General features: G+C 44.1%; 1 protein-coding gene across 1 annotated transcript in view; it reads left to right on the top strand.

The window, feature by feature from the left end:
- The window catches only part of LOC137429980 (actin-related protein 3), a 30,737-nt gene extending 6,410 nt beyond the window's left edge, over positions 1–24,327 (top strand). Inside the window, exons 4-12 of the mRNA XM_068120408.2 lie at positions 756–866; positions 2,900–2,995; positions 5,887–5,994; positions 7,763–7,906; positions 8,004–8,177; positions 12,921–13,013; positions 21,247–21,372; positions 21,614–21,697; positions 23,326–24,327. Coding sequence (XP_067976509.1) covers positions 756–866; positions 2,900–2,995; positions 5,887–5,994; positions 7,763–7,906; positions 8,004–8,177; positions 12,921–13,013; positions 21,247–21,372; positions 21,614–21,697; positions 23,326–23,421 — 1,032 coding nt within the window. The 3' untranslated portion in view covers positions 23,422–24,327. The remainder of the gene's footprint in view (positions 1–755; positions 867–2,899; positions 2,996–5,886; positions 5,995–7,762; positions 7,907–8,003; positions 8,178–12,920; positions 13,014–21,246; positions 21,373–21,613; positions 21,698–23,325) is intronic.
- Positions 24,328–27,325: the final 2,998 nt, after the last annotated feature.

The following is a 27,325-nucleotide window of genomic DNA, read 5'->3' on the forward strand; positions in this document are numbered from 1 at the left end:
ACGGGATGTTTTTAGATAATTTTAGTTATTAATGGGATGTTTGAACTGATTTTGTTTTTTTAATTGGATGTTTGAAATGATTTTGGTTATTAATGGGATGTTTGAAATTATTTTGATTATAAACGGGATGTTTGTGATCATTTTGGTTATTAACGGGATGTTTGTGATAATTTTGGTTATTAATGGGATGTTTGAGATAATTTTGGTTATTAATGGGATGTTTGGGATGATTTTGGTTATTAACGGGATGTTTGAGATGATTTTGGTTATTAACAGGATGTTTGTGATCATTTTGGTTATTAATGGGATGTTTGAGATAATTTTGGTTATTAACAGGATGTTTGAGATAATTTTGGTTATTACCCGGATGTTTGAGATGATTTGGGTTATTATCGGGATGTTTCAGATGATTTTGGTTATTAATGGGATGTTTGAGATGATTTTGGTTATTAACAGGATGTTTGAGATGATTTTGGTTATTAATGGGATGTTTGAGATGATTTTGGTTATTATTGGATGTTTGAGATAATTATGGTTATTAATGGGATGTATGGGATGTTTGAGATGATTTTTGTTTTTAATGGGATGTTTGAGACGATTATGGTTATTAACGTGATGTTTGAGATGATTTTAGTTTGGTTTAATGAACTTTGACACGTGACAATAAATGTGACCATCGTGCCTTTTTGCTTTGTCTCAAATCCACATTGTCTCAAAATGAAAGCTGTGTTCGTTTGCTCACCTGTGCTCCCCAGTGGCCCATCCGCCATGGCATTGTGGAAGATTGGGACCTCATGGAACGCTTCATGGAGCAAGTAATCTTCAAATACCTGCATGCAGAGCCAGAAGATCACTATTTCCTGTTGGTAAGGCTCTGGTGGGGCGAATGCAGGAAGATAATGTGCGGGTGATGTGGCTGAATGGATTGTGAAACCTTGCCTCATCCACCACCCACTTCCTCAGCTGGCTCGTTTTCTGGTTGGCTAGTATGCCTGTGGCCAGGCACTGTGGGTCTGTATGGCCTTCTCTGATAGCGAGTTCACTTGTCCAAAAAAGAAAATTTCCTATTTCTCATTTGTGCTCAGTGCTAAAAATAAAAGGGGGTGGAAAGCAGTTTGTGAGTTTGTATGGCATCCAAGAAATGTTCGCCTTTTCTGACTTGTCGCCATGTTTTTTTTGTTTTTTTTGTTTTTGTTTTTTTGTATACAAGATCGAGGCTCGTGAAAGAGCGAACATTAATCACACAGAAAGACAAACAGACACACAAAACAAATAACATCGGGAGCGGTAGACAAGATGGGGAGAGAGGGGGAAGGACACAAACACATGTTTGACTTTCAAAGTTGGCTTGTTTGATTGATATTATTGTTTTTTCATACTTTTATGAAGAAAAAACACGATGCCTATGGAGCATTCTCTTGTGGTCTGTTTCATGCTCTCCAAAATTTTCAATGCAGGATAGCATTTGGAATCTGCTCTGGCTGGTACGGTTTATATTCAGATATATTTTGTAATATTTGAGTAGCATTTATGGACAGCAAAGGTTTTGCCAGTTCCCTTAACCGCTGGAACCTTATCCTTAGGTGTTACAATTGAAGGGCAGGTGCTCGATTGTGCCTCCATTAGCAGGTTCCATATTCGGTGCATACAAGGCATCGAAATGTTTTGGGTTTCTTGCTGTTCGTGACGTATCACCGACACCAACATTTCACCAACATGCCGATAACGGGTATTTGAATGCCAAAATCAGCCGATACTGATAATGGGCTGTTCAACTCAGGAGGGACTCACGGTTTAGCTTATGGAGTACTCAAAATGTCGGTAGTGAAACAAAACCAGGAAATGTTGCAAAGTTACTTTCGCACCTCTGACTTCACACCATCACAAATTTTGGTGACATTCGTCTTTCGTACAGTAGTGTGGTTCGAGCGTTTTCAACAAGCAAAAGAACATCATCTGTCATCCACGATTGAAAATGCTTGACGATCTGATGCTATCATTTTGCCAATTCCCTGGTGGTTACGTTGGGCTCTATGATTGCATACGATCTGCGCTCTTCCAAAAACAACTCATCATCTTCTTTTCTCCACATCTTTTTCTGACTCGCTGGATTTCAGCACCTCCTTGTATTCCTGAAAGTTTCGCTTGTTTGTTTCTCAAATGAAGCACAATATTTGTTGTGTTGAAACTGTTTGTTGTCTTTCTTCCATGTGAAATGGATTGTCGACAAACATTGCAGACAGCAAACCTACTGGTGTTTTCCCCTCACTTAAAGAAGTCCCAGATGACCGACCGCTTCTTTCTATTGATCTTGGTTCTTCCAGTCTCTAATGTGCATGATCTGTTATCGGTATCAGAATGTGGTGTCGTTACCAACACCGATATTCTACAATGGAAGCAATTATGGTTTGTTACCAATAGCTGATACAATTATCTGTGCAACACCAGCTGTTCTTTAGGTATTGTCTTGTTTCATTTGTAGGAATATATTTTCTTCTTCTTCTTCTTCATTTCCTTCTTCTTGTTTTCTTCTTCTTCAACGACCATAATTATTCCTATGAAGCTTGGCCCAAGTTTTTCATGAACCGGTGGGCCAGGCCTGATGTTCAAATAAGCTTGGGACAGGATAGATCACCTACTCTTCACAAAGAAGAGTGGGAACTTTAACGTAACTAATGCCAGCAGACGGGATGCCCAGTTTCGCATCCATCCAAGGAACGGCACACATTGATGAATCACCCGGCCTGTGAAAGTTTACACAGTGATGGCAGTTTACAGCTCGGTCATGATTCTAACCCAGGATAGACAGCTTAAAGGGAGTGTACATACGTCTCGGTCATCCTGCCAACCCAGGAATATATTCTTTGTAATTTTTTTTTTTTTGGATCCATGTGTGCAGACAGAGCCTCCGCTGAACACCCCAGAAAATAGAGAGTATACTGCAGAGATTATGTTTGAGTCTTTCAACATCCCAGGGCTTTACATTGCTGTGCAGGTAAGCTAACAACTTTTTAAGATCTGGATTATGCAGGTCAATTTAATGATTTTATTTTATGAATATGATTTTTATGAATTTTATGAATCTGCAGATTATGCAGATTTGGTACCAATTTGAATTTGTCCTTTTGATCGTTAATTACCTCCGCCACCGAAGGTGGATGGAGGTTATGTTTTCACCTCTGTCTGTTTGTTTGTCTGTGAGCAGGATATCTCAAAAAGTTGTTGACGGATTCGGACAAAACTTGGTGGACAGGTTGGGTGTGTGACGACGAATTTATTTGATTTTGGTGTGGATCCGAATCCGGATATAAGAATGTTTTTAAGTGATTCTTCACCATTGAGAGACGGGGCCAAAAATGATATATCAAAAAGTTGTGGACGAGTTGTGACAAAACTTTGTGGACGAGTTAGTTGGTTAACTAGAACAAGCTGATTAAATTTTGAACAGGTCCTAATCCAGATCGGCCTTTCAGTGGAATACAAAATGTAAACTGTTCAGCCTGACCGAGGTGTGCGCTCTGCCAAATGCTGTTCTATTTTATATTGTTTTGTCTCTGTTCCTCTGCCTCACACCCAGTCCTCACACCTTGTATGTTATTTCCATGAGTTTCACCTTCACAATCTGAGTGCAATTGTAGACTATTTTTGTTTACAAAGAGTGAGGTGAGGGAGAGCAGGCAACATAGAGACAGTAAGACAAAGTGATGAAAGAATTAGGAAGATGACAGAGAGTATAGGGAAGTGAACAGCAACCTCGGGGGGGGGGGGGGGGGGGCAGGGTGGGATAGACAAGATACCACAAAAGTCGGGGGTTGGAATGGAGGAGCACCTGAGGTTGGTGTACTGTCAACTTGAAGTGTTCGGGTGAAGTTTGGGATTAAATAAAATGAGTAAGACTCTTCCTCAAGTTCAAGAAACAAGGAGCAAAGGGATGGAAGTGAGTTGTGAGCTTGGATTTTTAGGAGTTCACAGAGTGGGGTTTCTGAAAGGATGCTTGTGACATGGAGGGATGGAGAGTTGATGTGTTTGAGGGAGCAAGACCTGACGAGAGGTGCTAGAAAATGAAGAGGTCACCAACCTCTCTGCGATGATTGAACCAGCAGCAGGTCATTTGCTTCTGCGGGTGATGGCAATGATGTTGACACCTTTGGATTCCACAGCATCCAGGAATGAGGTGTGAAGTTGTGGCACCAGACTTGAATATAACAATACAATGAGTTTCTTTACTAGGAACAATGCAGGAGGAGGTCATTAAGCTCATCAAAGCCTGTGCTGTGGTTGCCAACCTAATATATATATATATAGATTTTTTTTTTTTGTCCATGCTCCATCTCTTTTAAATGCTGAGGTTTGAGCAATTAAGCAAGTGCACTATCCATTTTCTTCTGCCTTTTGAAGAAGTGGAATAGTAGAACAGGATTCACTCTTTCATACACTTTCTTTCAGTCCCTGGTGTTGGGCTAGCGGCTAGGGTGCCAGCTTAGGATCCAAGGATCCTGGTTTCGAATCCTGGTCGATCGCTGAATTAACGCCAGGGGGGTTGACTCAGCCTGTCATCCTTCCGAGGTCGGCTAATTGAGTACCAGTTCACTGGTAATTCCCTGCTTGTCGTAAAATGCGACAAACAGGGTTGGCGGCAGGAAGGGCATCTGGCCGTAAAACATTGCTTCAAAAAGGGGACCAAAAAACAACAACAACCACGGTCCCCGAAAAGGCCAACCCCTGCTTTGCGGGGAAAAATGGCCTCTAAACGGTGGTATACACAATGGTCAAGGCTCATGGAGGAGTTATAACATTGAATGGATCAGTATGTAACAGACCAAAAGGAACAGCAGAAAGAGGGGGGGAGGGACACAACAGCAGGGATGAGGAGAAAATGGAGGGAGATTTGGAGAATAAGGGATGTGTGGAAGAGCACGGGCTAGGGTAGAACACACAGGGTGGATAAAATGGATACCGCCTCAAACTCTGACCAGTGAGAAAGCGGAAACTTGGAAAGAGGAGGCCTTGGAGGGTTTGGGGGTGGGGAGGAAGGGGAGTTAATGAGGGTAGAAAAAAATCATGGTTTTAGATGGGGGATGATCCAAGATAGTGGTGAACAGCTGTCTTGAAGACCTGGAGGGAACAATGAGATTGAACGGAATGTGAAGGTTGATTCAACCAGTGGGGAATAAAGAGGAACGGATGCGTGGAGGTGAGCAGTGATTCCGGATGTTTGTAGTTTCACCCCAAAGGATTATTTGTCGACCGTGTGCTCCCCTCATAAACCTGGGGGGAGGGGTGGGAGGCATGGAAAGAGCAGAGGTTGCAAGACCAGAAAGGAGGTGGTAGAAGCCAGAGAGACCACCGACCTGTCTGCGATGTGAAAGTGAAGTCCAAATGTCATTTACTTCCACAAAGGGATTTTCTTTTTTTGTGCGTAATGAATCAGCATTGCCGAATTACACGATGGGACATTATCAAAATAGCCTCCCGCGGTTCTGACCGTGAGCAAAGTATTTATACTTTCAAATTCCTAACCAATATTTAATGACGAGGTTTCGATGGGAGTCAAATGACAAGACTGGTGACGCGAGTAAACATTACCTTGATAAACTTCTGCTCGTCACCAGGATCACTGGTATACAAGGTAAGCAAGCACATGGTGCTGCCATGCATGTCTTGGCCTTCGTTTATGTCATGATTTTATTGAACATTCTCCCATTTACTGGTTAAAATATCAGTGAATCAGTAGGACTGTAGTTTATATTGGTTAGTTTATGTCTTTCCAATCTTGTGTCTAGACAGATTGACTGGCTTTGTTGGATTTGGATGATGCCAGTTTTAGAGGTATAAATAATTAAATCTGATTTGAGTGTCGGCCGCATGCTCCTCTGTTTTCCCCAGGCGGTGCTTGCCCTGGCGGCTTCGTGGACATCACGGCAGGTCGGGGAACGAACCCTGACCGGGACGGTGATAGACAGCGGGGACGGAGTTACGCATGTCATCCCTGTGGTGGGTGAAGCGATGCAGTCGAAACGGGAAACGGAGATTTCACACCATTCTCAGCTGCTTATTTAGCATTGCTGGGCATGTTCTGTTGCCAGGAAAATGTAGTGCCCCTCTTGATAGATCGAGCTGTACCCAAGCGTCACTCTTGCTTTTTTAACTTCTGTTGGCAAAAGTCTCAAATGGGTGGAGCACCAAATGAAATACATTGGCTGGTGGTACCAGCGGGATCTTGGTGGTTGCAGCACTATCAGCAAAAAACGTTTGTTTCCCCACTCTGTGGAAAGGCAGTTCCTTATCATGCAAAACAATCTGTTTAATCACTGCAACTGTGCTAAATTACAGTTTGCTCAAAAACATGAAGGAAGTACAAATGCTGATTTGACAGTCCATAAGTCATGTGATCCAAAGCTGCTGTGGTGCCAAAATATTGCAAGGAGAAGCCCATCACGTTGCAAAATGGTATTGGATATTGCAAGGATATTGGAAGGATATTGGATATATATTGGATATATATTGGATAATGGATATATATTGGATAATGGATATATATTGGATAATGGATATATATTGGATAATGGATATATATTGGATAATGGATATATATTGGATAATGGATATATATTGGATAATGGATATATATTGGATAATGGATATATATTGGATATATATTGGATAAAAAAATATATAAAAAAACACCTTTAGAGGCCATTTTTCCCCGCAAAGCGGGGGTTGGCCTTTTTTGGGAACCGTGGTTGTTGTTGTTTTTCGGTCCCCTTTTTGAAGCAATGTTTTACAGCCGGATGCCCTTCCTGACGCCAACCCTTTTTGCCGCCTTTAACGACAAACAGGAAATTACCAGTGAACTGGTACTCAATTTGCCGCCCTCGAAAGGATGACAGGCTGAGTCAACCCCGCTGGCGTTAATTCAGCGATCGACCGGGATTCGAACCCAGGATCGTAGGATCCTAAGCCGGCACCCTAGCCGCTAGCCCAACACCAGGGTTAAATTGGATATATAATATATAAAAAATATAAATTGGGTTAAATTATCCAGGGTTAAATTGGATAATGGATATATATTGGATAATGGATATATACAACAACATGCATTTTAAAGGCCATTTTCCCTGCTAGAGCGGGGGTTAGCCTTGCGGTCCCCATGACAATCTTCTCCATTTTGCCCTATTTTCTGCATCTCTCCTTGTTAACCCCCTTGCCCGCATGGATATATATTGGATAATGGATATATATTGGATATATATTGGATAATGGATATATATTGGATAATGGATATATATTGGATAAAACCACCTTTAGGTATTAAAGGATATATATTGGATAATGGATATATATTGGATTATGGATATATATTGGATAAAACCACCTTTAGGTATTAAAGGATATATATTGGATAATGGATATATATTGGATAATGGATATATATTGGATAATGGATATATATTGGATAATGGATATATATTGGATAATGGATATATATTGGATAATGGATATATATTGGATATATATTGGATAATGGATATATATTGGATATTGCAAGGATATTGGATATTGGTATTGCAAAATATTGCAAGGAGAAGCCCATCACGTTGCCAGTTTCATAGCTCAACTTTTCTTAACTTGTAGAACCTAAAGAATGAACAAACTGAAGTGATATTTAATTTGTGCATTGTGTCCATGATTGTGTATTTACTCTGGATGCTGCATGTGTTTTGTGGTGTTGTTGAGAATGCATTTGAATGTGGTGCTGCAGGCAGAGGGTTACGTCATTGGAAGCTGCATAAAGCACATCCCCATCGCGGGTAGGGACATCACGTATTTCATCCAGCAGCTTTTACGTGAGCGTGAAGTCGGAATCCCACCGGAGCAGTCCCTCGAGACGGCCAAAGCCATAAAGGTTGACAATAAATAAAATATAACGGGCCTGCTTGGACGACGCGGCATTTTGCTCATGTCGATGAACTCCTTCTGAATTTGATTTGCTTTCCTTCCAGGAGCGTTACTCGTACATCTGTCCTGATATTGTGAAGGAGTTTAGCAAGTTCGACACTGACCCTGGGAAGTGGATAAAGCAACACACGGGTGTAAATGCCATCACAAAGAAAGAATTTGTTATCGACGTTGGTTATGAGCGCTTCCTCGGACCAGAAATCTTCTTCCACCCTGAGGTTGGTACTTGATTCACGTAACATTTGCTTGTATGCTCACAAGATCGAGGCAAGGTTAATGGGTGTGAGAACTGACAGTGGGGTAACAGATGCACGCAATAAGGGAATGAACGAACAGGAAAAGAGAGAGGAGAGGATGGGATGGCACACGGTAACCTGCAGGTAAGAGGGTTTCGCTAGGCAGGGTCAGTGGGGGGTTAAAGGAGATTGTGGGACCTTTCCCACTTCCTTTCAGAACTGAAATATTTAATATTATTATGAAGGTGCTGGAGGCATTTTGTTTTCAGGTTGTCTGTCTGTCCATGATCAATTTTTGTTACCATGACATAAACTTGTGAACCACTGAAGGGATTTTTTCCAAATTTAGTACAAGGTTGTATCATGATGAGGAGATGAACTGATTCGACTTTCGGTTCGAAGGGTCAAATACCATGTGACCTTTAGCTTAAAGTAGTTAGCAGAATAACTTGTTGGTTACCATGATAACAGATTTTTGTTACCACGGTAACTTGTCAACTGCTGAAGGGATTTTGACCAAATTTGGCATAATTATGGACTGTAATACAAAGGTTAACTGATTACATTTTGGGTTGAAAAGGTCAAGTGCCCTTTGATTGAAAATATATGCTACTGCATTAACTTATAAACTACTTGAAATATTTCAACCATAATTGACACACTTATTGATTGTAATACAAAGATGAACTGATTGAATTTTTGATTGAACAGGTCAAACATCACGTGTACTTTGGGAATCATTTTGCACACCATAACTCGAGTTAGAAGGTTTTGATGTTATTACCTCTCTCTATTTCTACCTCTCTCTACCTCTACGTCTCTCTACCTCTATCGCTACCTCTATCGCTACCTCTATCGCTACCTCTATCGCTACCTCTATCTCTACCTCTACCTCTACCTCTCTCGCTACCTATCTCTCTCTACCTATCTCTCTCTACCTCTCTCTACCTATTATTGAGATATAACATGGGCGGAGACATTACCATTGACGCATTCACATTAAATTATACTTTATAGTTACCTATGCCACCGAAGGTGGTTGGAGGTTATGTTCTCTCACCTCTGTCTGTCTGTGAGCAGGATATCTCAAAAAGTTATTGATGGATTCATACAACTTCGCGGACTGGTTGGATGTGTGACAAGGACGAATTTGTGTGTGTGTGTGTGTGTGTGTGTGTGTGTGTGTGTGTGTGTGTGTGTGTGTGTGTGTGTGTGTGTGTGTGTGTGTCCGTGTGTGTCCGTGTGTGTCCGTGTGTGTCCGTGTGTGTGTGTCCGTGTCCGTGTCCATGTCCGTCCGTGTCCCCGTCCCTTCCGCCGGCATTTTGCGGGGTTATTCCCTTTAGAATTCGTTTTCTCTGCAACCGTTGGTCCGATTCACACAATTTTCACCATTGAGCACCGCCTCCTGTGGAATTTTAGTGATAATTATGATGTCATAGGTCGTGTGGTATGGGCGCCATTTTGGGAAAACTAAAAAACTTTGCACCTCTAAACCTCCAGAACCGCTCAATGGAAAAAAAGAAAAGAATGGTGGCCCATTGTAAAGTACTCCCCATGGGGAATAACATATGTTAATGATGATGTCATAGGTGCCTTCATTATGTTGTCATAAATCGACAAGTAGAATACTTGATCCGATCAGTATGAAATTTTTTGAGCGTGATTTAGGGATAATTTGGTAGAGAAAGAAAATTGATGATGTCATCGGTCACGTGGTTCGGCTGCCATATTTGTACGGCGTAGCCCGTTGGGGCAATGCCGTCTGGAACAGCGTTTGTCTGTCTGTCTCTGGTGTATTATGTTCCTCACAAAAGTCCACCAATCAGAGCTGAGGATATGGTCACATGACAGGGGGACAGCAGATCCTCCACCGAGCAGGTCAAAGTGTATTACACTCAGCAGATATGCCGTTGCTAGACTCCCGGTCTTGTTTTTAATTTTAAAGTGGTTCTTCGTCATTGAGAGGCAGTGCCGAAAACTATATATATAGCATGATACTGTATTAAAAAAAAATTGTGGACGGATTTGGATGAAACTTAGTGGATAATTTGGGTCGGTGACGAGGATTAAATTTTGGTTCAGGTTAGGATGCAGATCTGGCCTATCAGTGGGATACGAAACGTAAACTGTTCAGCCTGGCAGAGGTATTCGCTCTACTGAGTGCAGTTCTAGTTTTCACTGTTTTGCTTCACTTCTCATGTTTATATTTCGTTGTAAATCGCTTTTTACCAAGGCACATTGATGAAGTTATCGGAGGCATTATGTTGTTGGGTTGTCCATCTATCCGTCTGCGGTAGGTTTTTCGTTGCCTTGATAACTTAGGAATGGCTGAAGGGATCCAAGTCAAACTTGGTACAAGTATGTACAATGATGCAAAGATGAACTGATTAGATTTAGGTCAAATGTCAGAGGTCGCATGAGGTAAAAATTCTGTTACCACACTAACTTGTGAACCAGTGATGGGATTTTCACCAAACTTGGTATGCGTATATATTATGAAGATTAACTCATTCGATTTCGGCATCAAGAGGTCAAAGGCCAGAGCTCGTGGCGAGTAAAAATTTGATACTTGAGAACAGCTGAAGGGATTTAAATCAAAGTTGGTACAAGTATATATAATGATGTAATAATGTGGGTGGAGGAATATTGGCATGACGTCGAATGATGTCTAGTTCATTGTCATGCTGTTTCTAATCGCATGACCCTGGTCAGGTACTCTTTGATATCTGTTGCAAACCTGCCCAATATCTTGGGTGTTGTTATGGCATAGCCCATAGGGCAATGCCGTCTAGAATAACGTTTGTCTGTCCATATGTCACCACAAAAGTACACCAATCAGAGCTGAGGATCTGGTCACATGACAGGGGGAAGCATCTGGTAACCATTACAGTTAGGTAGGTAGGAGGTTTCAGAAATTCCTCAATACAATTATGATTGATACGGACCTTGCTCCCGAATCCGGAAGTGAACAGATGATGACGGTTCGCTAGTTTGATAATGTCTCAATACAATGGTGATTTAACATTATATATTGATATATTTACACTATAGTATTAATTTGTGATTGGAATGATGAATGATGCTGTTTGGAATGAAAATATAGAGAACGTGCTGTCACTGCCTGACTTGAAACGTGTTCGCCTGATGGTGGCACATGAATGTGGAATTTATTGGTTCATGGTTTGCCATTCACCATTTTTTACCGAAGTCATTCACGAACTGGCTGTCCATGTCTGAAGTCAAAAAATTTAATACTTACATTATTTGCTAACAGGTATCCCCAGCCAGGTCATACTATCCTCTTCAACTAAAGTATCAAACAAGCCTGGCTACGCCGGTGCTCGACTTTCGGTCTTGGTTAAGAAAAAATAAAGCTGCAGCCTTGCAATGATTTGTCAGAATGACCCCTTTTTCACTGTTAGTTGTTAAGCTTGCATTACAAAGGTAGTTTTTGATGAAATAATTTTTTATGCAAAGGTATGTGATTCCACCCCCATGCACAGGTTTCCAATCAATGATGTGCTTTGAATGAATTTCTTGTTTTTCCAAAATGCTAGTTTAAATGCAATGCTGAATAGAAAAGTGCATTGTGTTCACTGTGGCCTTCATATTGCCCACTGCTAAAAGATCGCCAAGCTGAATGCAAGAAGTAACGAACCCGTTCCAAAGCTTCTTTGTGAACACGGTGTCTTGTGGGTGTACGATTGGGCTATTTGCACACTGCCGCTGTAAATCCAATCCCCTCACCTTTACACCACTTGTAGCATCAAAGTTTGTGACCTAACATTTTACCGGCCCTCACATCAACACAATGATGGTTTATCGAAACATTTCACAACTTTATTGTGCTGAACTCACTCTTTAAAGTGGGTCAAAGGCTGGAGTTTGAATAAAAGCCGGCGGTTAAGGGTAGGGTTGTTATTATTTTATTATTATTAGCCTTCCCCACCTCTACTTGTAAGCAGCGGTCTTGTTGATTGGGAGAGAGGGTAGGAGAGATGAATGAAGCAACATGCACGAGCTGAAAACCAAGCAGCATACGGTTGGAGCTTAAAGCCAAGGTTGTAGTTTGAATTCTGTGCATTTGGTTACTAGCACGATATGTTTTGAGGCGATAACTGTGCTTGATAAAACACCAGGAATGCTTAGGCATAGTAGATGCTCTTAAGGCCTGCATTCATGTCACTCTGGGCCTTGGCAGGAGAACTTGCACCGAGCGTACACTAGGGGTTGCCAATATTCGATGTTTTATTGGTTTAGGATCACAGCCGTTTGAGAAATTTGTTCTGATCTATAAAGTTGTGTAGATTTTGAGGTTAGAGATCGTCTATATTGCACAAAGAAGGATGGGGATGGGGGTTATGATGGGGGACAGGGAGGGGAGTCTATGGGAAAGGGCAAAATAAAATATAAAAGTTCGAAATGTGTAGATGGCCCTGAAAAGTATAGCGAGAAGGGGCCTGCTGAACAGTTTTATTCTAAGCATGTTGGGAGGTATAAATGTGGCCTTTGGTGGGATGGCTGGTTTAAAATTGCTGAGGTGTTCATTAACCATGTAAGTAACTAGTGAGTTTTGAAAAGGTAGTGTCGGAGAAATAAGGAGAAACTGGTGCAATGTGAGCGTAAGAATTCTCCCTCCCCTTTGCTCACTGGTAAATACAAAATCATGTTGGTTGCATCTTTTGGCTCAATGTGGTGTCCCCTATTTTATCCCCCACTCTCCAGTTCTGCAACCCAGACTTCACCCAGCCGATATCGGAAGTTGTGGACGATGTCATCCAGAACTGTCCAATTGACGTTCGACGTCCATTGTACAAGGTTTGTTGAAGAGACCTGAATGGTGTATCTTGCTTTTGATCTTGCTGACAAAGGTAACAAGCTGATTGTGATTTAGAGATGTTTAGAACATCTCTAAATCACAGATTCACCTGTGATTTAGAGATGATGGAACTAGTACGGTGTTGTTTCCTGAATACCTGATTATAATTTATTAATGAAGAAAGAAATCTCAAGCAATTAACTCCCCTCCTTGGATCCACCTTCCCGTTCCCCATTTTTCTTTAGAAAGTGCATTGTGGATTGACCACCTCACAAGGCAGTTCCTCTTCCATTTGCTCTTTCATCCCACACCTCCTCCCCATCCCCCCGCACTCCTCCACCTCTTCTTTCTCTTGCTTTCTCTCTTTCAGTGCCTTGTATCCATCGGCAAAAGGCGTTCCAATCAATAAAAAAAAACTTTTTTTTTTTTTTTTTTTTGTGTAAAATGATCGAGGCTCTTGTAAGAGCTAACATTTATCATAAAAAGACAAACTGACACATGAAACGTAAAACATATAAAGAGAGCGGGAGACGATATGGAGAGCAGGGACAGCCGGAGATCTGTGGGAGGGAGAGGGCTTGGGGGGAGGAGACATGGGGAAGAGGGGGGGGGGTGGGTGGGAGAGGTATAAAACATGGACACTGCTAGGACTTCAAGGGAAGAAGTCGGTATTTCAAAAAAGTGGATCTGGGGTGAAATTAACAGGGATAGAAAGATCAAGGTTTTGGATCGGGGAAGATAAGAGATGGTGGTGAACAGCTGTTTTAAAGACCTGGAGGGAGGAGTAGGATTTAAGAGAGTGAGGGAGTTTGTTCCAGAGGCGGGAGAAAAGAGGAATGAAAGAGTGAAGGTGAGCAGAGAGTCTTGATTTTGGCAGTTTCACCAGAAGAGGGTTGCTAGCAGATCTTGTGCGACCTGCAGGAATATTTTTGGGGGACAGAGCACAGACTGGAGGAGCTACGCTAGGTAAGTAGGCACGCTAGGTAAGTAGGCTATGTGAGGCTATGTACGTGATTGCTAAATTGTTAGGGTATTTTTTATACCAGTTGCCGATTATAGATGTAAAAGTAATTCTGCTCGTTGCTGACATCCCGGTGTGTACCCCGGTTTAGAATAGGTACACCGTATCCCTGTGTCGTAAGAGGCGACTAAAAGGGTTGGCGTCAGGAAGGGCATCCGGCCATAAAAAACACTGCCTCAAAAAGGGAACCATGACAATTACAACTACATATGGGCAGGGTACAGTCCGAAGTACCCCGTGGGGGACCCCACTCCCTCTCGACAAAACTCAAGGTGGGGAACCCGATCGAAGCAAGGGTGGAAATCACTCCATTTATGACGACGAAACGTCTGATGCCCGACGTGGAGATCAGTTTCTGAGGTTTGGGACATGGAATGTAGGGATAATGACAGGGAGATCAGGAGAAGTGGTGGAAGTATTGGTCAGAAGAAGAGTGGACATATGTTGTGTGCAGGAGACAAGATGGAAGGGAAGTGGTGTGAGAATGGTGAAGGGCAGGCAGGGACAGAAATACAAGTTTGTGTGGCAAGGGTGCCCAGAAGGCGTGAATGGTGTTGTTGTCCTGTTTTCTGAGGAGTTTGTAGACAGTGTGGCGAGTGTGACTGGAGTGAGTGAAAGGTTGATGATGGTGAAAATGATGATTGGAAAGCTCTTGGTGCACGTCATCTCGGGATATGCTCCTCAGGTTGGTCGTAGCGTTGAAGAGAAGGACAAATTCTGGTGTGCAATAGAGAAGCTGATGGAAAACGTGAAAGATGAGGAAGTTGTTGTGGTAGGAGGAGACCTAAATGGACATGTGGGAAGGAGTATGGACGGTTTTGAGGGAGTTCATGGGGGTTACGGATATGGTGTGAGAAATGGAGAAGGTGAAAGGATTTTGAGTTTGGTGATGGAGCTGATTTGTTGATTTGTAATACTCAGTTCCAGAAAGAGGATAATAAGCTTGTTACATACACGCCAGGTGGGTCGACGACAACCGTTCACTACCTGCTAGTGCGTAGGCGAGATAGGGGGCACCTCCGGGACACAAAGGTGATCCCAGTGGAGGAGGCTGTTTCACAGCACCACTTGCTTGTCTCTGACATAAGGGTGAAAGGTGCGAGGAGAGCTTGGCGGGTGAAGTACCAACCGAGAATGAAGGTGTGGATGTTGAAAGAGGTGACAGTGAGGGAGGCATTAAAAGAGAGGGTGAGTATGATTGAGGATGAAGTGATTGAGTTTGAAAGTGGTTGGATGTCAATGAAAGATAGTCTGTTGGGAGCCGTTGGTGAGGTATGTGGATGGACAAAAGGACCACCGAGGCACTCGGAAACATGGTGGTGGGATGATGAAGTTGGAAAGAAGATTGACGAGAAGAGGAAGAAGTTCAAGGAGTGGCTGAAGGCGAAGGGTATGGGGGCAGAAAAGGCAGAGCATAAAAGTTATAAGGCAGCCAAGAAGGCTGCAATGAAAGAGGTAGCAAAGGCGCAGGAGGCATGTAGGAAAATGTTCGGAGAACGCTTGGGTTTGGAAGAGGATCAGAGAGCGGTATTCAGGATTGCAAAGCAGATAGCGAAAGAGAAGTGTGATGTGATGGGGGTGAGTTGCTTGAAGGATGAAGTGGGACAAATCGTTGTGGACCCAGATGGAATTAAAGGAAGATGGAAGAGATATATGGAAATACTGTTGAATGCAGAGAATGAATGGGATGGCAACATCGAGAGTAACCAAGTTTTAGGACCGGCAGAGAAGATAACCGAGAAGGAAGTTGAGGAAGCGATAAAAGCAATGAAGAGTAGAAAAGCGGGAGGGCCGACGGGAGTTGTGGGAGATATGTTGAAGGCAGCTGGAAATTGCGATGTGAAGAGAATGACAGAGATCTGCAATCTGGTGGTGAAAGAAGGCCACATTCGAGTGGATTGGGAACTGAGTACCCTCGTCCCTCTATACAAGGGGAAAGGTGACCCTCTGGACTGTGGCTCATATCGAGCGATAAAGTTATTGGAGCATGGAATGAAGGTTTTGGAAAGGGTGTTGGAGAGGAGGATAAGGTAGAAATTGAAGATTGACGAAATGCAGTTTGGATTTATGCCAGGAAGAGGAACGACATACCCACTTTTTATTGTGAGGCAGTTGCAGGAGAAGTATATGGAGAAGAGGAAGAAGTTGTTTCTTGGGTTTGTTGATCTGGAGAAAGCATTCGATAGGGTTCCACGTGAAGTAGTGACATGGGCATTGAGGAAGTTGGGAGTGGAGCAATGGTTGATCAGAGTAGTGATGGCAATGTACAAAAGAGCACGCACAGCTGTAAGGACAAAGGACGGGAACAGTCGTGAGTTTGAGGTGAAGGTGGGAGTGCATCAGGGGTCGGTACTAAGTCCACCACTATTTGTAGCTGTGATGGAGGTGCTGGCTCGGAACGTATAGGAGGGTTTACCGTTGGAGTTGTATGCAGATGATCTGTTGTTGATTGCAGAAAGTATGGATGGACTGATGTGCATGGAAGAAGTTTCGGGAACTGAGTGGCGTGCTGATGAGGAGGGGAGTGTCGTTGAAGCTGAAGGGAAAGGTGTATGCTGCATGTGTGAGAAGTTTTGATTTATGGGAGCGAGACATGGGTAATGAAGGTAGAGCAGCAACGAAGTCTGGAAAGGGTGGAAATGCGAATGGTTCGGTGGATGTGTGGAGTATTAGTCTACTTGCCAGCAATGTGAACCCGGAAATGTTGAGTACCCCAAAGTTTTAAGTTAGAAATGTACAGTATGGGTCCCCAGCACTTAGAAACTGCCGGATGCTAACTTGCATATGTTGGGCAATTAGCAAAATTAGCATTAATAGCATTAACCCTATCAAACATAGGCCCGGGACACTGAAATTTCTGTTTCGCTCTATTGCTCCACTTTTATTCACAGGTATTAGAGGTAACAAAGGCAAGTACCATACCAAACTAGAATAATATGACTATGGGTAAATAATATCCTCAAAATTAAAACACAAGTATACCCAAAATTATCAGAGCTGAAAAATATGTGCACTAGTTACACAACATAAAACTTCCATCAAGAAAGAGCGTCTTGCACTTCTACTACTCTGCACTGTTGTAAAGCATATCCTCATCATAAAACTCATCCTCATCGTCTTCATCTTCTTCTCCTGACTCTACATTCTTGTCATATTGCTCTTCTTGCTGTGAGTGTGTTGCAACATGTACTATCAGAGCCTTTGCAGAAGCAGTAGCTGGTACAGGCCAGGCCTGCAGCTACGCAGCTGCATTTTGCTGTTAAACAGGGCTTTAACCCAGCTTTGCAGCTACAGCTGATCATTTCCAACACGGCAGGAGGAGCAACGGGGCTTGCATCCAGGATGGGCATGATGACTTCCTCTCCCTTCTCGCCTTCCTTCTTATTCCATCCAAACTCTGTTATGTCCACAGCTGGTGGGTCAGGGCAGTCTGCTGCTTTCCAAAGCAGCACCTGTAGATGGGCATGCCGTCCATTGAGGAGAGCGTTGCGCTCTGTAGGAGGCAGTGTCTTCAGTGCTGGGGGGGTTTTGCGCTTTCGGTAGATGTCATATCTGGCGACGTTCAGAGATGCCGACTCCCTCCGTTGTACAGAGCCAGGAAGAAACCACTCACTGCCTCTGTAATCTGTAAATCAGTAGCTCCCTCCTCTCCGATGAAGTGAAGCAGGTCACCAGGTACTACTCTCATGGCCTTGAGTGCGGACACCTTCCCTTTCCCCGCGGGATAGGAGGTGGTGTCACATTCGGAGAGAGCATGCATAGCCAGGATGGAGCGACACTGCTCACTGAGATTCTCTACTGTCGAATTGATGTTGAGAATAGTGCCATCCCATCTCTCCATCTGCAGGTTACATGTGATACCCACCTTCCAGCACCAATAGACCATGAGTACGAAAACATCAGTGTCGTCGCTGAGAATGCGGACAGTTTCAGCTCCGCGACTGGCTGCATTCAACATGTATGAGATGAGGGAGACGTCAGCCTCGTCATGAGTGACAATACTGTCTGCTTTGCTGACCATCTTGATGTGATCTCCTATGCTGTGTGTGCACAGGAGCTCACCCAGTCTCTGTTTGTTTGTCTTGTTCTTCATCACTTTGTCACGGCTAGGTAGAGGGGTTGTCAGTGAGAGTCGGTACTCTGTTGAGCTCTCCCCAGCTCTTCTCTGCCTCTCGTGGTCTTTGGCAGAGACTTACTCATACCGGTCAAAGATGACAAATGTTTCGGTGATATAGCGATTAAGCCGGCGCCCCATGCTGGCTGCGAGGTCAGCCACAGTGTCTGACGATGGCCACACCACGTGGTAGATGAGCTGCGATGCATCATTGAGTACAACATGTGGTGGGTGGGGATTGGGGGCAAGGATTCCAAGATGCTGGACGATCACAGACTTGTTACCCTTCCTGAGGCATCCATACTCATCGATGATGGATGCAGGGACCGGGCCGAGCTCGTAGTCAAAGAGGGCAGAGAGCTCCATTCTTCTCTTGCTCCCCACCACCAGCAGCCGAGCAAACAACGCCTCAAGGTCACATATGATCTTCGCATTGACCTTCACTCTTTTTTTGGTGAATGTCATTGTCACCACCTTATTTGAGATGGGCGCATGAAATCTCTCAGGAAGTGATGAAGCGAACAGTGTGCTCATGTCCTGTCCGATCTTCAATGCATCTTGCACATTCACCTTTTCATCTGCCACCTGGCCATTTATGATATGGTGGAGGGTCGCGGTCTCTATGGTGAGTGGATGGGAGTTTTCCTGTAGCACTCTCAGGATTTTAGCCCGGTCCTCCGTGTCCAATTCCCGCCATCCTTTACCCTCTTCTTTGTGTCTGTTGGGCTTCATTGTCTTATCCGGTGCTTCAGCATCATCGTAAATCTCATCCAATGACTTGGAGAGATAGGAGCAGATGCCGAAAGATTGGATCCACACGGCGACCTGCTCAGGGTTGGTGGAGATGCCCTTCATGCCTCCTACTCCCTTCCCTTGCTTGATGCATGTCTGCTCCCCAAACATGTCTCCACTCACTGCAGCTGCACCATCAGAGTGGCGGCACACATGGCTTCCAGCGTAAAGGTCATCCTTGGCAGTAGCAGGAAGGTACTGCATATCACGCAGATGCCATGTGATCCATCTTGCGTAGTGCTGATGACCGGCAGCAAAGAAATAGGGCAGCATCTCTTCAAGGCAGTGTTGTTGCAGCATCCAATCACCCTCTCTTTCTGCTCGCCAGAACCTGTGAGCTATTAGGGTAGGGGTGATGAAACAATCCACCCATAGCCGGCCTGTGGGGTGCTCCCTGGCTTTCTCCAGGAATGCCGTTATCTGCTCGTGAGTCTTCTCTCCCTCCTCTAAGAAGTCATGAAGAAGAGCAGACACAACCATACGGAAGGCTCGCATAGCCTTGGGCCAGTCTTTCCCGTTGAAGATGGATTTCAGGCCTCCAAATGATGCACCGACTAGCTCCTCCACACCTGTTGAATTCATCAGTTGTCCGATTGAGCCGATGAATGACATGAGAGTGTGCATCATCCCAGGTCTGAGAACTACTGATGACCATCGCTGCAGATCACTCCACTTGATCAGGCAAGCAATCACGTACAGCTGCATGTCAAACGTGATATGACTGTGGCTCATGCCAAGCTGCCTCAGTGATGTGTCTAAGTAGGCAATGGTACCGAGCACTGTATCAGGGTGGGCAGGGGGCGAGTCGAGCAGTGGTCCAAAGACACTTATCGTCTTCAGCTTTGGAGCACTGTCATCACCATTGCGATCTTGCCATTGTCATCACCATTGCGATCTTGCACAACATTGTAGGCTGCCCAATCCAGGGGAAGAGGGGAAGAGTGGAGCTTTCATCCAGGACGTACCAGGTTACGATCTGTTCAAATAAACACTAACATTGAAACTAGCTCAACATGAGAGTAGGGGCACTAACCGCGCAAAAAAATGTTGTGTGAAAATAAATCCACGGCTTTTACATCCCTTTTTTCACATGAAATTTTGATCGCAGGAAATTTTTATAAGAACATATGGTGTACGTGGGGTAGTTGGGGTGATAGATAGTGGGTGCGTTATGGAGTTCGGATTGAGTCGGGTTGGAAAAGGGGTGTGTGCCCAGTATGGAACCTGAAGAAGCCAGGTGACAAAATGAAGCAGAGAGAGAAAGGGTGGGAGAAGCGAGAAGGGGAAGGAAGCCTGCAGTGGGAGAGATAAGGTGAGATGAGCGAAGGAAACGGGGATGAGGTGAGAAAGGGGAAAGTATTGGGGGTGGAGGGTAGTGATTATTTGATATTGATACCATCTAAACGGTGGTATTGAAACTAGCTCAACATGAGAGTAGGGGCACTAACCGCGCAAAAAAATGTTGTGTGAAAATAAATCCACGGCTTTTACATCCCTTTTTTCACATGAAATTTTGATCGCAGGAAATTTTTATAAGAACACTCACGTAAAGCATATCTGTCTAAGTGTATTATGTCCAAATTTCATACAGATCCTTCAAATAGTTTGCTCACACGAAGCATTCAAACGGAGCAATAGAGCGAAACAGAAATTTCAGTGTCCCAGGCCTATGTTTGATAGGGTTAATGCTATTAATGCTAATTTTGCTAATTGCCCAACATATGCAAGTTAGCATCCGGCAGTTTCTAAGTGCTGGGGACCCATACTGTACATTTCTAACTTAAAACGTTGGGGTACTCAACATTTCCGGGTTCACAGAGGGCTCTATAGGCTTGGCAAGTAGACTATATCGTTGAGAGAGAGGAAGACAAATGATGAATTGCGAAAGATGATGGGAATAGAGCCTGTGATGGATGCTGTGAAGAGAAACAGTTTGAGATGGTTTGGTCCTGTGTTGAGGAAGGATGAAAGTGACTGGTTGAGAAGAGTGATGGAAATGAATGTAGAAGGAAGTAGAGGACGGGGAAGACCGAGAAAGACTTGGCTAAAGATGGTCGAAGAAGAAATGCAGGCAAGGGGGTTAACGAGGGGAGATGCAGAAAATAAGGCAAAATGGAGAAGATTGTCATGGGGACCACAAGGCTAACCCCCACTCTTGCAGGGAAAGTGGCCTTAAAATGCCTGTTGTTTTTGTTGTTGCTGACATTGCAATTTTGCTAACCTTCTTGGTGAATGACATCACCATCTTACAATGGTTAATGGATTGTTTGTGCGAGTGCAAAGGACCCTCTTTGATCTCCTGCAGAATGTCGTGCTGTCCGGTGGTTCGACCATGTTCCGGGACTTTGGGCGGCGGATGCAGCGAGATCTGAAGCGAACGGTCGACGGGCGACTGCGGCTTAGCGAGGAGCTCAGCAGTGGTCGCATTAAGGCATGAGAACGTACACCCATGCAAGACACTCGACTCCAGCTTTTGAACGTTTGTCTCATTCGGCCTACGGCTGCCACTTTTGTGTCAGTTAGCTTGGCAGTCGGGGTGATGGATGATATCCTGATGAGCACTTTTTGACATTTGTTAGTCATAAATGATTACGAACTTTGTCCTGATTTTCCATATTTTTGAGGCTATGTAAGTGACTGTGCTCCTCACCCTATGTCGTTTGCTCTTGCAGCCGAAACCAATGGAGGTCCAAGTGATTTCGCACCACATGCAGCGATATGCTGTGTGGTTTGGTGGCTCCATGCTTGCATCCACTGTAAGTCACAGGACATTAGGTCTTCACAGTAAAATTTGGGAATTATAGATGTATGTATGGTGATCATTTGAACTCTGAACCTTATCGAATGTATGTCTGTCAGAACGTTTTGGAATCGAATGGCATGGCCGATCCACTAAATTCTCATACACGCTGGGGATACTTATGGTCAGGTCATGGGCATAAAATATAAACATGCACTCCAACCCCCCCGCCCCCACCATTTCCCACCCCCCCCCCCCTCCTCACTCCCATGTGGGTGGGGAGGGGAGATGACTTGTGGTTTTTCACTGCACACGTGAAATAATAAAAGTGCTTTAACCAGTGCCCCCTGCTGGAGAGAGAAGGTATTGACATTCCTGAAGGGAATATGTATTATTGTTTTGAGAAATTTAACTTTTTCACTGTTTTCTATGAGCATAAATAATTATTTGACAAGCTCTGAATTTGACAACCTTAGTCCTATTCCCAAGAAGCGAAAATGCTATTTCTAGCCTCGAGGTACTCGCCATTAGATTTTTATTGGACTATTTCCATGAGTATGGTCCCAGTGTGGGTCGATGCAGTTTTACCCGAATCCTTCCTGCAGGTTCCATTAGGCCTCAGTCACACTGGATCGTACGATTTCTGGATCGTGCGATTGATGGCAATCTGGCCGAGGTACGACCAATCGTCAATGTTTGCTCCGCTCTCCATTTGCGATCGCAAACCGATTGGTCTTAGGGGTCATCGTACGATTGGTGGTACGCGTGGTTGTGCGATCACCAACGATTGGAGAAGATCGATCGCAAGATCAATCGTAGGTAATCGTACGGTCAATCGTGGCGACTTGCGACCGCTCGGACTACCCATCGTGAGGTTGTACGACAGGTGGCACCACCAATCATCAGGTGGCAGGACCAGTAGCACGACCAATCGTGCGACTACTTGACCCGCGATCATGCACGACTGGTGGTGCGTCCATGCGCGACTGGTGGTACGACCATGTAAGACCTGTCTGCAACCTCATGATTTGGAGTCGCAGGTCAGAAGTTTTGAACATGACCATCGACCTTGCTGCGACTGATTTTGCTCTGGCAATCACCCACGACCTCTGCGACCAGTCGCGCGCTCTTTCTACGATTTGCCCGCGATTCACAAAATTTTCGGTCGCAGCTATGTCGTAACCTGGTCGCCGGCCCGGTGTGACTGGGGCTTTAGCGATCAATGTTTGATCACCGTTGATACTCGTGCTGATTAAATCTATTTTACTGGAGCTTGTCCTGAGGATGGCAACAGTCTTTATAGCTTAGCATGGAGTTTATTTTCATTTATGTCCTGGATCTGGTGAAGCAATGGCCTGGATTTTTGATGGTCAGTTTGTCAGCTAAACAGCAGATGTTGGTGTATAGCGATTTGTTCATTTTCATTTTTGTGATATTTGTCTCATTAGCAAGTTGTAAATGAATACATGGTAAACTTTAGTGAATTGATGCAATTCATAAATGGATAATCTCTGCCAAACTTGGCAGGAATGTACATTCTGTGATTCCACTGTGGACTTCCACGATCCATCGGTCACAAACCATTATTCGGCCAACCATGTTTGTCTTGCTCTTGTTCTCTCTAATCCCGAACCATGTCCACAGCCCGAGTTCTACCAAGTGTGCCACACCAAGAAGGATTATGAAGAGTACGGCCCAAGCATTTGTCGCCACAACCCGGTCTTTGGGGCCATGTCTTAATGGAGTCCTTTTATGCCACATTGGAAGCGGTCAATAAGGGTCGCCCAATGCACGTGAAGGGCTGTCCATTTGTGTGTCCAAATTCTGACTGTGTCAGCTATTCTTCATGTGTTTGTTCCTCATTTGATTTTTCCACGTTCCTCAACACCCTTGCTGCGAAGCTTTTACTCACTTACTCCTTGGACTCAGCTTGTAGACCTTTGCACACCTGCAGCCTGTCCTGGTCTAATAGCTGCAAAAACCAAGATGACGCCACGTGCTGTCACGGCTCATGGTCGGTCGAAAAGAAAAAACTTAGCGGGGTTTACCTGCGCACTGCACCGATGAAGTGCTTTAATCTCCCTTTTCATCTAGTCCCTCATCCTCAACTGCTCTCTCTCGACCCTCAAGAACTGCCCCTCTCTCCTTTCCTCCCCTAGCCATCCGTACCACTAGTTTGCAAATATCTTGTACATTTCTGTGAATTGGTCATGACAATACATCCTGTACAGGTTTTCAATCTGCATGTTTTGCATTGTTGTATGTCTCTTCTTTAGCAAAAAATTTTTTTTCTGTTTTCAAATCGGTTTTTGTTCCGAGAATTGTGCATGCCCAAAGGAAAACAAACAAATATTGTGTAAATAATGCAAATGGCATTTTATTATTGAAAGAAAATTGATAGAAATACCACATGAGATGAGGTACTATAACGTGGCAGTGTCTCGAGGAGATTTATCATTGTTTAATAATCCCTTTTTCTAAACCTCGATTCCCGATGGCAATCCGGGCAGGTGCGCGTGCGTGCATACTGCCGTGTCCGGCTTCTATGTTCAGCCTTGATTGATTTCGGCCCATTTTTGTTTTTGTATCGCCAATTTTGATCTCTGGAAGGTGCAAGATTTCAATAAAATTCCTTGGAGCTTTGAAGCAAGACTAATTGATGGAAACGTTATTTCTTTTGGATTTTGTTTAGTCCGGGATGCCTTGTTAATTATAACTACTGTATTGATGGCCACGGTGTGAGCATGTAATTTAATTCCAGTTAGGTTATCAAACTGAGCTTTCTTGGCAATGCAAGGTTGTCATTTGGAAACAAACCGCAATGTCGTTGCATTTTGTGGTTGGCTCTTTAATGCCTCCAGGTAACTTGGGAGGCAGATTGAAATGCTACCTGTAAATGCTGTCCACACATCGGTGCTGGCCACCTATATTTGTGGTGATTAAAGACAAACACAACTCAAATTTTCAATGCAAAAGGTGCTGTTTAATCTTCGTTCATGCGCAGCACAAGGTTGCAGAGTATCATTATTGGCTGAGGGGGCGGCTGTGTTGCTGATGCAATGCCCTCAGTTGGTTGGGGCAGGGATTTGGAATTTGTTCATGGTACTGGAGATAGCTCGCCTACTCTTCACAAAGGACACCATGGGATCTTTAACGTCCACCAACAAATTCCGACGGATTGTGTAACGTCCCGTCCATCCGAGGGACGGCACACACATTTATGAATCGCCCTGCTTGTGAAACACTGGGATGACAGTTCAAGATTCAAACCCAGGCTAGACAGCAGGTGAATGAGAGTACCTATAGGCCTTCCTGTCAGTCCTGCTGTTTAATTAATTTCTGAGTTGTTCTATGGAGACAACAATTTGCTTTCTTGAATCCAGCAATGGCCGTGGAGCATCGCCGACTCAAAGGCAAGACATGGCTTCCTCCATAGATTACAACTATGGAAATCCGCTAGAATCTATTTCCTGCTTAGTGTTACATTTTCCATATTATGGTTTAAAGTGAAAAATTATGATCAAATCTAGTTCCCACTTTTTTTTTACTTTTTGAATATTTTCAAGTTTACTGGGTTGTTGGGATAGTTTGGAATAATTGGTACAACACTGAGAACTGTCAGGATAGTTCAGGCGTAGCATAAGTCACCCTGGAGTGGTCAAGTCTGGGTTAATTCCTGACCTGTGTTACGTATTACCTCCCTAAACCCCGGTTACGGTGCACCTCAGAGTTTCGAGAGGGAATGCGGCAGAAAGATTTGTTATTTTGAGTGTTCTAATAAACCATGGTAAAACCACACCAATGCAATTGTAGAACAAAACAAGTAATTGTATTAAGAACTCTCACATACACAATAATAACACGATGAAAGAGTATAATGAAAATGTCCCTTGCATCAAATGAACAATACATATGATGGTGCCATCATTCCGCAATGCTCTCAAAGCAATGAACTCACGATACACCAAACGTGAGTGGAATGTAACATTTCCCAAAGTCCGTGCATGGATCCCCACGCTGGTTGAAGATGGAGGGCGTGCAGAACGGCAAAACAATAGGCAGGTATTGGCGCGACTGTGGATGAGTTACGAGGTGAGAGGTTGATTTGGGAATTGAGCCGATATGTAAACCAACGGCAATCCACACAATGATGTCGATATTGGAATCCCAATGACAAGACAAGATGCACCAAGCGGCCAGACTTTGAGGACTAAATGGCATATAGGCCTGTAATGGAGGCTCTTGATTTTTCTCCAACAATACCTGAGACGCAGGTTTAATTGCAATTGCAATATAGGACGATGTCGCGGGCAATCCCCCCCCCCCCCCCCCCCCCGGGAAGCCTCGACTCATTTGCGACCAATGTCAAAAAAAAGTCAGCTGGCAGCCTCGATGCGACTCACAGCTGTCTCCTCCTCTCCCTGCCAATCTCGATCTCTCTCATGGCTGTCTCCTCCTCCTCCTCTCTTCTCTTGCGGTTCTTTGCCGCGTTGTTCTTTTTCCTCCACAAACATTTATTTTTACCTTTTACTAAAGTCATATCCTAGTAGCCTGGTGTTGGCTTCGCGGTTAGGGTGCCGGCTTGGGATCCTACGATCCTGTGTTCTAATTCCGGTCGATCACTGAATTAACACCAGGGGGGTTGACTCAGCCTGTCATCCTTCTGAGGTCGGCAAATTGAGTACCAGTTCATTGGTAATTCCCTGTGTGTCACAAGAGGTGACTAACAGGGTTGGTGGCAGGAAAGGCATCCGGCCATAAAACATTGCTTCAAAAAGGGGACCACAGTGCCCGAAAAAGGCCAACCCCTGCTCTGCGGGGAAAAATGGCCTCTAAAGGTGGTTCTTTGCTAAAGTCATCTGGTGGTGCGTCCAATCTGGTGGTGCGCTCAAATTATAGTCGGAATCCTCAAGGTTAATTCACTCTGGATAGAACATCGGTGACTACATTGTCTCTGCCCTTTACATGCCTAATTTCAAAGTTGAACTCTTGCAAAGACAAGCTCCATCTCATCAACCTTTGATTTTTATTTTTCATGTTTTGAATGAAGGTTAAGGGGTTGTGATCAGTGAAAACCTTTATAGGAAAGGTAGTAGTTCCCAGATGCACCTCATAATGCTGCAGAGCTAGTAGGAGAGCAAGTGTCTCTTTTTCCACAGTGGCCTAATTTTTCTGAGGTCTGTCAAACTTCCTCGAATAGTAAGACACCGGGTGATCATTGCCATCATCATCTTCCTGCAGTTGAACTGCCCCAGCTCCCACATCACTTGCATCGATGGCCAACTTGAAAGGTTTTTGAAAATCTGGCACTGCAAGGACAGGAGAGCTCATCAATATCGCTTTGACTTGGGCAAAGGCAGCCTGGCATTTGTCATCCCAAACAAACTTGGTCTCTTTCCTCAGCAAATGTGTTAACGGGGCTACCACGTCAGAAAAATTCCTTCAGAACTGCCATTACCAACCCGCCATACCCAAGAATCTCATAAGCTAAATTTTCCCTTTTGGAATTTGGAAGCGATCAATGACTTTTATCTTGGCTGTCACTGGTTGCACCTAACCCTGATCTACTACATGGCCTCGGAACACCACCTGTGCTTTTTCAAACTCGCTCTTAGCGAAGTTGATGGTCAACCTTGCCTCGGTC

This window comes from Myxine glutinosa, chromosome 6 (assembly GCF_964187855.1).
Source record: "Myxine glutinosa chromosome 6, kmMyxGlut1.1, whole genome shotgun sequence".
In the NCBI taxonomy this organism is placed as follows: Eukaryota; Metazoa; Chordata; class Myxini; order Myxiniformes; family Myxinidae; genus Myxine; species Myxine glutinosa.